The following is a 13,735-nucleotide window of genomic DNA, read 5'->3' on the forward strand; positions in this document are numbered from 1 at the left end:
AAAGAAAAGAAAAGAAAAGAAAAGAAAAGAAAAGAAAAGAAAAGAAAGAAGGAAGGAAGGGAAAGAAAGAAAAGAAAGAAAGGAAAGAAAGAAAAGAAAGGAAGAGATTTAATTAGCTGGGCCAGGCGCAGTGGCTCACACCTGTAATCCCAGCACTTTGGGAGGCTGAGGCAGGCAGATTACTTGAGATCAGGAGTTCAAGACCAGCCTAGCCAAAATGGCAAAACCCCAACTCTACTAAAAAACACAAAAATTAGCCGCGCACGGTGGCACGCACCTGTAGTCCCAGCTACCCAGGAGGCTGAGGCAGGAGAATCGCTTGAACCTGGGAGGCGAAGGTTGCAGTGAGCCAAGATCGTGCCACTGCACTCCAACCTGGGCAACAAAGCAAGACTCCATCTCAAAAATGATAATAATAAATAAATAAGCTGGGCGTAGTGGCGTGTGCCTATAGTCCCAGCTACTCTGAAGGCTGAGGTGGGAGGATTACCTGAGCCCGAGAGGTTGAGGCTGCAATGAGCCATGATTGAGCCACTGCACTCCAGCCTGGATAACACAGCAAGACTCTATCTCAATAAATAAATAAATAAACAAATCTAAGAGTATGGTTCTTGCCTGCTAAAAAAAAGAAAAAATAAATAAAATCTAAGAGTATAAGTTTGGCCTAGGGTTGCCAAATAAAATAAGGATAACAAGTTAAATTTGAATTTCAGATAAACAAATCATTTTTAGTGAAATTACATCTCAGATATACTAAAAATTATCCATTGTTTACCTGAAATTCAAATTTTACTGGGTATCCTGTATTTTTTATTTGCTAAATCTGGCAACCCTAATTGGGTCTATAATTCCTACTTATTTCTCTTTCTTTCTTTCTTTTTCAAATGAGCTGCCTTGGCAGGGTGCGGTGTTGCATGCTTGTAATCCCAGCGCTTTGGGAGGTCGAGGCAAGCGGATCACTTGAGCCCACAAGTTTGAGACCAGCCTGGGCAACATGGCGAAACCCCATCTCTACCAAAAATACAAAGAAAATGTAGCCAAGCATGATAGCGGGCTCCTGTAGTCCCAGTTACTCAGGAGGCTGAGGTGGGAAGATTGCTTGAGCCTGAAAGATTGAGGCTGCAGTGTGATCATGTCACCACATTCTAGCCTGGGCAACAGAACAAGACTTTGTCTCAAAAAAAAAAAAAAAAAAAGGCAGCCTCCCGAGCCAGAATAGACTCACAGAGGCTCCTATTCCTACCCCTAAAGCCAGTTATTAACATGGCTTATACCACCTTCACCCACCCTCCAGAGATGTGAGTGGCTCCTGGTCAACAGGGTAAATCTCCCAGGGACCAAATCTTTGTTCCAAATGCTAGAGATCAAGAAGAGTGAGGATACCAGATAAAGCCCAAAAGCCTGAAGGGACAGGAAAAGGCGAACTATATGACAAGTGCCTATAATGTGTGGCACTGAGCTAGTACCTTTACATATGCTCTTACAAAAGATCTCACTTAATCTTTCAAAAAGCATGAATTTAGGCTAGGTGCGGTGGCTCCCACCTATAATCCCAGCACTTTAGGAGGCCGAGGAAGACAGGTCACTTGAGGTCAGGAGTTCAAGACCAGCCTGGCCAACGTGGTGAAATCCTGTCTCTACTAAAACTACAAAAATTCGCTGGGTGTGGTGATGTGTTCCTGTAATCCCAGCTACTAGGGGGGCTGAGGCAGGAGAATCATTTGAACCCAGGAGGCAGAGATTGCAGTGAGCCAAGATTGTGCCACTGCACTCCAGCCTAGGCAACAGAGGCAGACTCTGTCCAAAAAAAAAAAAAAAAAAAAGCATGAATTATGAACTATATCTGAGTGCGCCCTTTGCACAGATGAGGAAATCTAGGCCTATACAAAGTGCTTGCCTGAGGTCACACCACTAAGCAGGGACAGAACCAGCTCTTATGCACAGGTCACTCTACCTCCAGAGCCAGAAGAGTTTAAACCACATACCAAGGTCCCCTGGTTTAGGGCAGAGCTAGGGTGATGGAGAAAAGAAGGAGGCAAGTGACAGCCGATACTGTGCACCTCTAGGTACAGTGCCTCTGGATACCTGTATCAGCCCATACCACATCACTAACTGCTCCCTGAAGCTGAATCAAGGAAAGTTCTCTCAACTACAAGCTTTAGCTGCTCTGGATTCTAAGACAGAAGCTGTTCTTTGTTCATTCATTCAATAGATATTCACTGAGCACCCACCATGTGCCAAGCCCAGAGATGGCTCTGGGGAATACAGGGCTAATCAAGATACAGCCCTGCCCTTCCCTCATAGGATTATAGTCTCTAGTGGGGAAAGCAGCCAGGAAAACAAGGTGTTAGGGGAATTATCCTTAGGTATACCTAGTATTAAGGGAATATGAAAATGATAGTCACAAACTAAGCTTGGAAGGGTGAGAATAAGCAAGACTGCTTAAATCAAAATAGTTTTGCTTGTAGCCTTTGTCCCCTTGTTCTATGGGATCTTGGGCTTCACACCAGTTTCCAAAGTCCCCATCTGACCCTGTGCTGGTTTTCCCCATCTCCCACCAGTGTCTTAATGCCAAGGCTCCAGCTGATTCTTTATTGAATCCAGACTGAGCAACAACTCAGAAGACTTCCTTCAGAAGCAATAAGGCTTACGTTTTTGGAGCTCCAGGATAGTGTAGAGGATGATGATGCCGTCCAGAGCCTCCCGGCCAATCTCCTCATCAGGATCCCCAATGCGAAGGATGAGTCTCCCCAGCAGAAGCCCCAGCGCCGGGAACCCCAAGGGCATCTGTTTGTATTGCAATCTTAGGGATTGAGTGTTATAGGTTCAACAATGCTACACATTAAATGGTGAACACAGGTGGATAGTCTGGCCCAGAAAACAAAGCCCTCTGAAGATGGCAAGAGTCACCTGGGAATCCCTGAACAGAGGCACAGGCTCCTTCAGAAGTGGGAAGATTCTCCCTAAGAGTCTCTACCCCTCCCAGGGGCCACTCACAAAGAAAGGCAGAGTCAGAAGCACGTGGTTCAACACAGAGACATTGCTGTTCACAGCCCGTGCTCGCTCATGGGCCTTCCCAGAGTTCATCCAAGGCCCCAGGGCCTGTGGGATAAAAAGCAAGACTCAGAACTACAGGTTAGATGCCAGCCCCTGCTGCTGGGTGGACAGGCCAGCCTTCACCCATCAGCAGGAAGCTTCCAGAGAGGGCATAAAGGTCACCACAGCCCTCCTCCTCTTCTTGGGGTTTAGGGAGAGATGGAGTTCAGAATAGGACCGACAGACTATAGGGAAGAAGGAAGTCAATGAGGAGAGAGATGAAAGGTGAAGAGTCATGAAGACAGAAGAGAGATGCAGGGACAAACATGGGAAGAGCACAGATGTGGTAGTAGCTATAACCATGGGCAGCCATTTAGAGAGTGGGAGGATGGGGAGAGTGTGGGGAGAGGAGGAGTCTGGGACAGGGCCTGTGAGACAGACAGAGAGGCAGAACACTCACACAACATGACATCCTGAAGCCAAATCACTCCTGGGTCTGGCCTCCACTGCTCCTGAGCCAATTTCTCTCTTCCCTCCACCCTCCCTCCCCTCCCTTCCTTGCCCCTCCCATCTCCGCACCTCCAAGATGCTCTTCAGTCCAGCAGGAGTGGGGTCCTCGATAAAGAGGGCTTTGAGCAGTGTCTGCAGGGCCTCCAGGGTCTGATGGTAAAGAGTCTGTGGACAGGAGGAGGACCAAGCCACTAGGGCACCTCTGGAGTAGACATCAGCCCCAGGCATCCCCTGGTGTGGGTCAGGGGAGGAGGCGGAATTTGGACCCAGGAGAGCTGCTTTCTGGTCCCACCTCTGAGACTAACTTGATGTGTAATGTTGGGCAAATTACTTCCCCTCATGGATTACAGTTTCCTTATCAACAATTGCTAATTATTATCTCTGCACTTTCTACCTTAAAGACGGAGGAAGCGGAGATCCAGCATACACTGAGAATCTACCGCTACCTGGTGATTTGCACAACCATATCACCTTGTCCACAAATTGTTTCTCTCATTTTACAAATGAAGGGACAGGGACACTTGTCCAAGATCACAGAACAAGAAGTTTCAAGTCATGAGGAGCAAATGAGAGGATGGATGGGAAAATGCTCTGGAACTGCAAGAGCTGGATCAATGAAAGAGCCAATCTTACTTTCATCATCTCTGGGGAAATGCTCTGATTCTTTTTTGAATTGCTTCTACTAGACCCAAATAGGTTTTCCAAGTTGCCCCTTAAGGAAGCCATCTCTCCCCTGCCCAGGTTTCTCATTCCTTAACCACACCACCATTCTGGAATTGTCTTATGGGTACCGGCGTTACATGTACACAAGGCTGGGCGGTGGGTTTGAGTTACTCTGAGAAGACCCTCTCTTTTTTGCCTCCCCTTCTCCTGCCAGCTCCCTAAGTGTGCCTCCTAGGTTGTTATTGTCCGACTTCCTGAGTCTGCACACACCGTGAAGCCAGTGGTCCTTGGGGATATACCGTAACCACCAAGAAAGCCTGGCTCACCACCTACCTACCTCCTCCTTCCCGCCCATCTCTGCAGATTACTATGCAGCATTGTCCTCTGCTGGCTAAATCTGGTACTACAAAAGGGGTGCCTGCTTTTTTCATTCACCCGCTCCACCCCAGTCTTCTACAAGGGCACCACCTCTGGGACCCTGGTTCTCCAGCCTCACTTCCCAGAACTCTCGCCTAACCCTCTGGGTTCCAGTCACACTGCCACTTTGTCATTCTCTGCCAGAAATGCTCTTCCTTCTGCCACCCTCTGGGGCTAATTAGTTCTTTATTAACCTCTCAGCTTCACAATCACAACCCCTGACCCCATCTAGGCCTTCCCCTCCCCACCGCCCACCCCACCATTGCAGGCTCTTTATAGCACCAAGTACTTCCGGCTTGCAGGATTTATGATTGGTGTAATTTTGTATTTATTCGTATTTATTTATTTGATACCATCCATCTCCCCCACGCTCACCTCGGCTGTAAGGTTCCTGTGCTGAGTTCAGCATGCAGTAGGTACTGAGTTACTATTTGCTAAATGAAGTGATGAATGAATGTGCTGCACCCTGGGCTGAAACCCTTTGCCTTAACCTTCCCCACTGACCCTCTCTACCCCTCATCCTACCCTGAGGGTCACCTCCACTCCTCCTCCAGGAACGCCTGGAGAGGTTTGAAGATGCTCGCATGAGCCTCCTGAGGTTCTGCTTCTCCAGGCCTCAGCCCCAGTCTGTCTTCATTATAGCCTAGGCCTCAGCCCTGCCCCTCCCAATCCTGGCCGCTTCCCTTGGCCATGCCATCATCTGCCCACATCCCTCCCATAGGGCAGGGCCAACAAGTGGACAGGATGGGTGTTGTTTTGTTTTGTTTTGAGATGGAGTCCCACTCTGTCACCCAGGCTGGAGTGCAGTGGCACGATCTCTGCTCACTGCAGGCTCCGCCTTCCGGGTTCCAGCCATTCTCCTGCCTCAGCCTCCTGAGTAGCTGGGCCTAGAGGTGCCTGCCACCATGCCCGGCTATTTTATATATATATATATATATATATATATATATTTTTTTTTTTTTTTTTTTTTAGTAGATACGGGGATTCACCGTGTTAGCCAGGATGGTCTGCATCTCCTGACCTCGTGATCCACCCACCTCAGCCTCCCAAAGTGCTGGGATTACAGGGGTGAGCAACCGCGCCTAGCTGACTGTCTTTATTTGAATGATTCATCCATTCACTATTTATGAAGTACCTACTCAGACCAACAGAAGTGAGTTGAATTGCCCAAGGCCACAGACCAATGAGCTGGAGGATGCAGCTCCAGATCTCCTCCCAGAACTTGGGGCAGCCCTGAGGCCCTGCTGGGAAGGCCCATCTCACCTGGATGGTCTCAGCCTTGGTCTCATCCTTCTCCTGCATGGCCTGCACGGAGGGCAGGGAGAACACACTCTGCACACACATGTTCACCAGCTCCGACCTCTCCCGCACGCCCAGGGTGGGCTGGGTGTGGCTGGAAAAGAGGCAGAAAACAAAGAAAGGGGGTGAGAAAGGGGCCCTGTGGCTAAAGATGGGGCTGAGCTGAGAAGCAGGGACTGGGCAAGGGGAGGGGAAAGGGTACCGGGGGAGGGGTGGAGGCGGATTGGCGGAGGGTACAGCAGAGAGATGGAGGGAGGCAGAAATTGAGGAAGAGAGGAGAGGGGCTGTGGGGAAAGGGAAAGGGCCATGGACACCTCAGCTGGGTCAGGATCTCCATGGTCTGCTTGCGGACGGAGCTTGAGAGAGAATCCAGTGGCTCCTCCTGGATCTGCCTCTGGACAGGGGGCCACAGAAGGGCTGATGAGGACAGGGCTACTACAGGCCACCAGGGCCAAGGCTGCCCCCCTCACAAGGAGCAGGTCACAGCAGCCCCTCAAGTGCTCCTCCCACCTCAGCTGCCCAAGTAACTGGGACTATAAGCTCATGCCACCACACTTGGCTAAGTATTTTTATTTTTTGTAGAGACAGAGTCTTGCTGTGTTGCCCAGGCTGGTCTCAAACTCCTGAGCTCAAGCCATCCTCCTGCCTCGGCCTCCCAAAATGCTGGAATTAAAGACATGAGCCACCATGCCTGGCCTCCAGGAGGCATATTGAAACCATGGAACTGGCCCAAAGCAAAAATCACCATGTATGGCCCTTGAAAACTGCCCAGTTGCAGTCCCTTAAATTTTTTTTTTTTTTTTTTTTGCTTTTTCTTTTTAGAGATGGGGTCTTATGATGTTGGCCAGGTTCATCTCGAAATCTCTCTTTTTTTTTTTTTTTTGAGAAGAAGTCTTGCTCTGTTGCCCAGGTTGGAGTACAGTGGCACAGTCTCAGCTCACTGCAACCTCTGCCTCCCTAGCTCAAGCAATTCTCCTGCCTCAGCCTTCTGAGTAGCTGGGACCACAGACACATGCCACCATCCCCAGCTAAGCTTTTTTTGTATTTTTAGTAGAGATGGGGTTTCACCATTTTGGTCAGACTGGTCTCGAACTCCTGACCTCAAGGGATCTGCCTGCCTCGGCCTCCCAAAGTGCTGGGATGACAGACGTGAGCCACCACACTTGGCCAAATGTCCTTTTCTTTAAGATAAAAAATCAGTTGGATATGGTGGCACACACCTGTGGTTCCAAATCTCGAGAGGCTAAGGCGGGAGGATCCCGTAAGCCCAGGAGGTTGAAGCTGCAGTAAGCCATGATGGCGCCACTGCACTCCAGCCTGGGCGACAGAGCATGACCCTGTCTCAAAATAAAGGATGTCCTTCTAATTGCTTCTCATTTTTGATCTAGCACCTACACATAGCAGATGCTCAATTAATGTTAGTTAAATGAAGGTATGGAGGGCAAGGGCTTTTTCGGTTGTCTCTGTAAAGTACATGAACACAAATATAATTTTGGAAGCTTCATTGGTTATTCCCGCCCAATCCATTCTGGTGGAGTGGCTGTATTTATCAAAATGACTAGGAAACTGTCTAAAGTTGCCCACCAGAAGGAATGGCTGGGAAAAGAATGTATTAAGTAATAAGAACTGCTTCTGGGTGTGCAAGGCTTTACTGTAGACTAAGCATTGGGTTGTGTCCTCCCAACAAGCCAATGGCACAGGTATTATCACACTCATCTGTGAGATGAGAAGAGTGAGGCTCAGAACTTGCCTGAGCTCCCTCCATGTAGGTGGAGGGCAGTTCGAGGTGGAGCTGAGACTCAATTCCCGGTGTCCTGCCTCCTCATCCTGTCCTCTTCCCACCTCAGCCTCCCACCCCTGCAGTCTCATCAGTGGGTGGACTCAGGAATTCTGCCCCCTCCCACCCCAATGCCGCAGACCCGCCTGTGGCTCCCCCACCATCATCATCTTCATCATGGTCTTCTTTTCTCTTTCTGCCTCCAACAGATCCTGGCTCTTCTGAAGGGTGGTGACATTCTCAACCTAGGGGACAGCAGAGGGCAAAACCTCAGAGTGAGAGCCCCACTGAGCCCAGTCCTCAGGGGTTGCCCATACAGCACTGTTAACCACCTGACACCTGCAGGCAAGCCAGAATTGGCGCAAGAGAAATGAGAGGTTCCCACAAGGGGAACTTGGAGGGAGGTAAAGATTGGAGAATATTGAGGGATTGGAGGAGTTAATCCTGAATGCCAGCATTTGGAAGAGGACCAGATATGAGGGACTGCAAAGTACTCCCCCTTCTCCAGTCAACTAAGGAGGGGACAGAAAGGGCCCCAATCTCTCAACCTGAAATTGCACCATTAGTAACGCTTCATATGGGTCTTCCAGTACATACAAGTCAGATTGAGGCATTCTGCTACCTGAGAGAGAACACATTAACCAATATCCAACTAATCTCTCCATTCTCATCATCTTAAGGGAGAAGAAGGAAAATAAACAATGACCATGAAATAAGAAAACTAACTTCATATAGGAAAGAAAAGACAGATTAATTTGATGAGGAGTTTAGCACATTGAAAATGGCTGCAAGTTCTTTTCTGCTCCTCCTGTCCAAAAGACAGATTCCTCTTGAATCTTGGCTCATTTTACAACTTGCTTTGACCAGTAGAGTAATGTGGAAGTGACGCTGGGCCAGTTCCTGGACTAGTCCTTAAGGAAACTGGAAGCTTCCGCTTTTTCCCTCTGGAACCCAGCCACTGTGCTGCAAGGAAGCCCAAGCTAGAAGACAGGATCGCTTAAGCCTGGGAAGTTGAGGCTGCAGCAAGCCAAGATCGCATCACTGCACTCCAGCCCAAATGACAGAGTGAGACCCTACCTCAAAAAAAAAAAACATTCTCTTCTCCTGCCTCCTATAACCTGTTTTGCCAGGATCCAAGCCCCCATTTTTCTGTAACCTCAAAATGGTATTATAAGCTTCTGAGCCCTCACTGGGGGGCAGGTAATCACGCTGTGCTTCTCTCCGTGTACTCATTAATAAATGCATGTACATTTTCTCCAATTAATCTGCCTTTGTTAGCTGATTTTTTTTTTCATCAAACCTTCAGAGGATGAAGGGGACGTTTTCCCTTGGCCCCTGCGACAGCAATAAAAAGTCTTCTTTTTGCAGGCGCCATGGTAGGTGCTGTGCATATCACCCGGCATGGGCCTCACTTCTGCTTTGTTGTGCTCCTTTTATAGAACTTTCCCGGCAGAAACACGTGCAAGGGCCCCGGGGCAGGAATGAGTTTGGCATGAGTGAGAAACAGAAAAAGGCCAGCATGGCAGGAACACAGTGGACAACTAGAAGGACGCCATGGGATGAGGATAAATGCTCCCCAAATGCAGGGCTTCCTCTTAGTCCAGTCACCTCTCCCCATCCCCACCCTGCACTGCCCCAGGGACTGAAGCTTGGCCCTGAAGCAGCCTGGAGGCAGGGCCTGCCTCCTGCATGTCTGGGCCTGGATGGATACCCCACCTCCTCCACATTCTGTCCACCAAGCACCCTTGTCTACACTCCCCGTGTCACACTCACATCCACCGGCTTGTCTAGTCTTTCCCACTGGCCCTTGCCAAGTCCTGCAAATGCAAGTGTGCCTCACCTGCTAGACTGCTCTTCTTGGGCCTCCTGAGCCTGCTGCATGGCCCAGACCTGGTTAGACCTGACTGTCCTGAAAAAACGTCACTTCTAGACTTTCTGCCCCTTTCTGAGCCCCTCCCACAATTCATTCAATTGTTTAAAAATATTTTATTGAGCATCTATTATGTGCCAGGCACTGTTCTAGATGCTGAAGTTATAGCTGTGAATAACAGACAAAAATGCCCGAGTAATGGAGGATATGTCCTTGTGGGGCAGATGAACAAGAAAGTAGATGAATAAACAAAGCATACGGCACATCAGAAGGCAATGAATGTTCTGGAGAAAAGGAGAGCCGGGCAGAGGCACGGGGAATGCTGAGGCTGCTGGGCTGGGTGGGGGGAGGGGGGAGGGGATAGGCAGCACGGAAGTACCCCGGGACAGTCAGCTAGGGGTTGGGCAGGAGGCATACCAGAGCCATATTTTTGCCACCTTCTGTCTTCTCTGGCACCTTCACCAGGCATGAGGTCACTTCATCAAAGGCTCCTGCAGGGCACAATTTCAATGAGAAGGTGGATAAAGCTGTGATGTACCTAGGATGCCATCATGCCATCTCTTTTCTCCCCCTCTGGGCCCCTCCAATCCCTACCCTACCCCAGCAGCACCCCAGTAGCCACATTGAGCTTTTTTTTTTTTCTTTTTCTTTTTCTTTTTTTTTTTTTGTTTTTTTGAGACGGAATCTCGCTCTTGCTGCCCAGGCTAGAGTGCAATGGCACTCACTATCTTGGCTCAGTGCAACCTCCACCTTCCGGGTTCAAGTGATTCTCCTGCCTCAGCCTCCCAAGTAGCTGGGATTACAGGCACCCACCACCACACCCAGCTATTTTTTGTATTTTTAGTAGAGACAGGGTTTCACCATGTTGGCCAGGCTGGTCTCGAACTCCTGACCTCCAGTGATCCACTCGTCTCGGCCTCCCAAAGTGCTGAGATTACAGGTGTGAGCCACCACGCCTGGCCTACACTGAGCTTTTAAGTGTACATCAGCTCATGTCACCGCTCCCTAAAACCCTTCAGTGACACTGCATTTCATTGAGCACAAAGCCAGCATCCTTGCAGAGGCCTTCAATGCCCTGCCTGGTTGGTTGTGCCCTGCCCTCCTCTGCAGCCCTATCTCCCACCACTTGCCCGCCTCACTATGCTCTGGCCACACCAGCTTCCTTCCAGAACTGGGCACATTTCCCCTCAGGGCCTTTGCATGGTGGTTCCCTCTACCCGGGCCACTGCTCGCCATACCTCCTTGCCCCGCTAAGGCTCTCCTTCAGGCCTAGGCTTGCCTGGCAGTCCTGAGAAAGGCCACCCCCACCTTCTGGCTCTGCAAGGGCCAATATGGTCTTGTCGTGCATTGTCCGAATCTCTTCTTTCAGCAGTTATCATAATTCATAGCTAAACACCTACTTGTTATGAGAGGCATCTGCCGTTCTGTCAGCCCCCAATCTCTTCACTTTCTTTTGGTGAAAGAGCCTCATCTTTCCTGTGTGCACCCTATTCCACGTAGCTAAGTGAAGCTGGATTCCTCAAGACACACCCAGCACCCACTCTTCAGATAGGGGTGGGCCTGGGACCCAAGCTCCACTCCTAAGAGTGTCCCATGCCACCAGCCACAGCGATTGGTCCAGGCATGAAAACTTGACTGGGCAGGATCAATAGAGTCCTTTATTTAAGGGGGTTGAGGGGAACACCACAGGAGAGAGGATCTTTCTCCTTCTGAGGACAAGGTCACTGGACCTATGAAAACCTGGAACTTCAGATTCTCAGCCACCAGAGGATGCTAGAGGATGGAGAAGTACAGATACCCCAACTGTAGTGAACACCAAGATCTTAGCTTCTAAACACCATTCTCCACTAAAAGGAACAAGGCTCCTTGGAGAAATGTTTGATTCCAGCACTCAAGCGGGGAAAGCTCAGGATGAACCTGAGACACCTGAATGATAAAGACATGTCAAATGTCAAAGGAATACAAAAGCATGCTTTTTTTGTTGTTTTTTGTTTGTTTTATTTGTTTTGAGCTGATCGGGGCCGGGCACGGTGGTTCACGCCTGTAATCCCAGCACTTTGGGAGGCTGAAGCAGGTGGATCATCTGAGGTCAGGAGTTTGAGACCAGCCTGGCCAACATGGTGAAACCCCATCTCTACTAAAAATACAAAAATTAGCTGGGCATAGTGGTGCACACCTATAATCACAGCTACTAGGGAGGCTGAGGCTGGAGAATCTCTTGAACCCAGAAGGCAGAGGTTTAGTGAGCCAAGATTATGCCACTGCATTTCAGCCTGGGCAACAGAGCAATATTTCGTCTCAAAAAAAAGAAAGAGCTCTGGGGTCTTGCCGTGTTGGCCAGGCTGGTCTCTACAAAAGTTTGCTTGAAGGGGATTCCACTGATCAAATTGAGGAAAATTTGAGTATCACAATAAATTGTGAAAAAAATGGATTATAGCCCATTAAATAAACTAATTGAGTCCATATTATACTAATAAATAAATAAATAAATTGAAAGTTTGATGGGAATGGGATAGTCACATAGTTTCAAAGTAACTGACCACATGGTATTTACTACAAAGGGGTAAATATTGACTTCACAATGGAAAACCTTGGCAGCAACCATCCTACTCAAGTGATGAAAGCAAACAGCATCAGTAACGAACAAATCAAAATTATAAGGCACCAGACAGGACACAATGAGAAAAACCCAGCATCACTTCTGTGCTATTCCTGCCAAAAATGCATGCCCTGAATCTAATCACGAGCAAGCATCAGACAAATTGAAACTGAGGCACATCCTACAAAAATAGCTTGCCTGTCATCTTCAAATGTATCAAGGACAGGAAAGTCAAAGAAAGGCTGAGGACTGCAGGAGACAGATCAGACTAGAAAAAAAGTACAATGAGTGGTTCTGAACTGGATCCTCTTGCTGTAGAGAACATTACTGGGAAAATTGGTGACTTTTGAATAGGGCCTGAGAATTACATGGTAGCTGTGTATCAATATTAATTACTTGATTGTGATAGTTATATTTTATCCTTTTTTGTAAGAAGTACACTCTGAAATTCAGGGGTGATGGAGCATCATTTGGAAACTTATTCTGAAATGATTCAAGGAAAAAATTTATAGTACATTTTCAACTTTTTTTTTTTCTTTGAGATGGAGTCTCACTCTGTTGCTCAGGCTGGAGTGCAGTGGCGCTGATCTCGGCTCACTTCAACCTCCACCTCCCGGGTTCAAGTAATTCTTCCACATCCGCCTGCTGAGAAGCTGGGTTTATAGGTGTGTGCCACCCTGCCTGGCTAATTTTTGTATTTTTAGTAGAGACAGGACTTCACCTTGTTGGTCAGGCTGGTCTTGAACTGCTGGCTTCAAGTGATCTGCCCACCTTGGCCTCCCAAAGTGCTGGGATTACAGGCATGAGCCACCACACCCAGTTCAACTTTTCTCTAAGTTTTGTTTGGTTTTGTTTGCAGACAGAGTCTTGCTCTGTCATTCAGGCTGGAATGCAGTGGTGCTATCATGGCTCACTGCAGTCTCAACCTCCTGGGCTCAAGTGATCCTCCTACTTCAGCTTCCCAACTAGTTGGCACTACAGGCCCATGCCACCACATTTGGCTAATTGTTAAATTTTTTGTAGAGATGAGGGTCTCACTTTGTTGCCCAGGCTGGTTGTGAACTCCTGGGTTCAAGCAATATTCCTGCCTTGGCCTCTCAAAGTGCTACGTATTACAGGTGTGAGCCACCATGCCCAGCCCTAGGTTGGTTTAAAAATCATTTAAAAAATATTTTTAAGGCCGAGGGTAGCAGCTCACACCTGTAATATCAGCACTTCGGGATGCCAAGGCAGGTGGGTCACCTGAGGTCAGGAGTTCGAGACCAGCCTAGCCAATGTGGTGTCTCTACTAAAAATACAAAAATTAGCTGGGCATGGTGGCAGGCGCCTGTAATCCCAGCTACTCAAGAGGCTGAGGCAAGAGAATCACTTGAACTGAGGAGGCAGAGGTTATAGTGAGCTGAGATTGCTCCACTGCACTCCAGCCTGGGCGACAAGAGCGAAACTGTCTCAAAATAAATAAATAAATAAATAAATAAATAAATAAATAAATAAATAAATAAATAAAATTTTTAAGTACCTACTATATGACCAGTACGGTTCTAAGCACAGTTAATAAAAGTGA

The 13,735-nt window shown here is 48.3% G+C and overlaps 1 protein-coding gene across 1 annotated transcript in view; it reads right to left on the reverse strand.

The window, feature by feature from the left end:
* Nucleotides 1-13,735, reverse strand: part of MROH7 (maestro heat like repeat family member 7) — a 63,890-nt gene that overhangs the window by 37,363 nt on the left and 12,792 nt on the right. Inside the window, exons 3-10 of the mRNA XM_023187316.1 lie at nt 9,990-10,063; nt 7,864-7,947; nt 6,240-6,319; nt 5,890-6,019; nt 3,616-3,711; nt 2,998-3,102; nt 2,652-2,787; nt 1,955-1,994 (exon numbers count right to left, since the gene is read on the reverse strand). Of these exons, the coding sequence (XP_023043084.1) occupies nt 1,955-1,994; nt 2,652-2,787; nt 2,998-3,102; nt 3,616-3,711; nt 5,890-6,019; nt 6,240-6,319; nt 7,864-7,947; nt 9,990-10,063 (745 nt within the window). The remainder of the gene's footprint in view (nt 1-1,954; nt 1,995-2,651; nt 2,788-2,997; nt 3,103-3,615; nt 3,712-5,889; nt 6,020-6,239; nt 6,320-7,863; nt 7,948-9,989; nt 10,064-13,735) is intronic.

This window comes from Piliocolobus tephrosceles, chromosome 1 (genome assembly GCF_002776525.5).
Source record: "Piliocolobus tephrosceles isolate RC106 chromosome 1, ASM277652v3, whole genome shotgun sequence".
NCBI classification, from domain to species: domain Eukaryota; kingdom Metazoa; phylum Chordata; class Mammalia; order Primates; family Cercopithecidae; genus Piliocolobus; species Piliocolobus tephrosceles.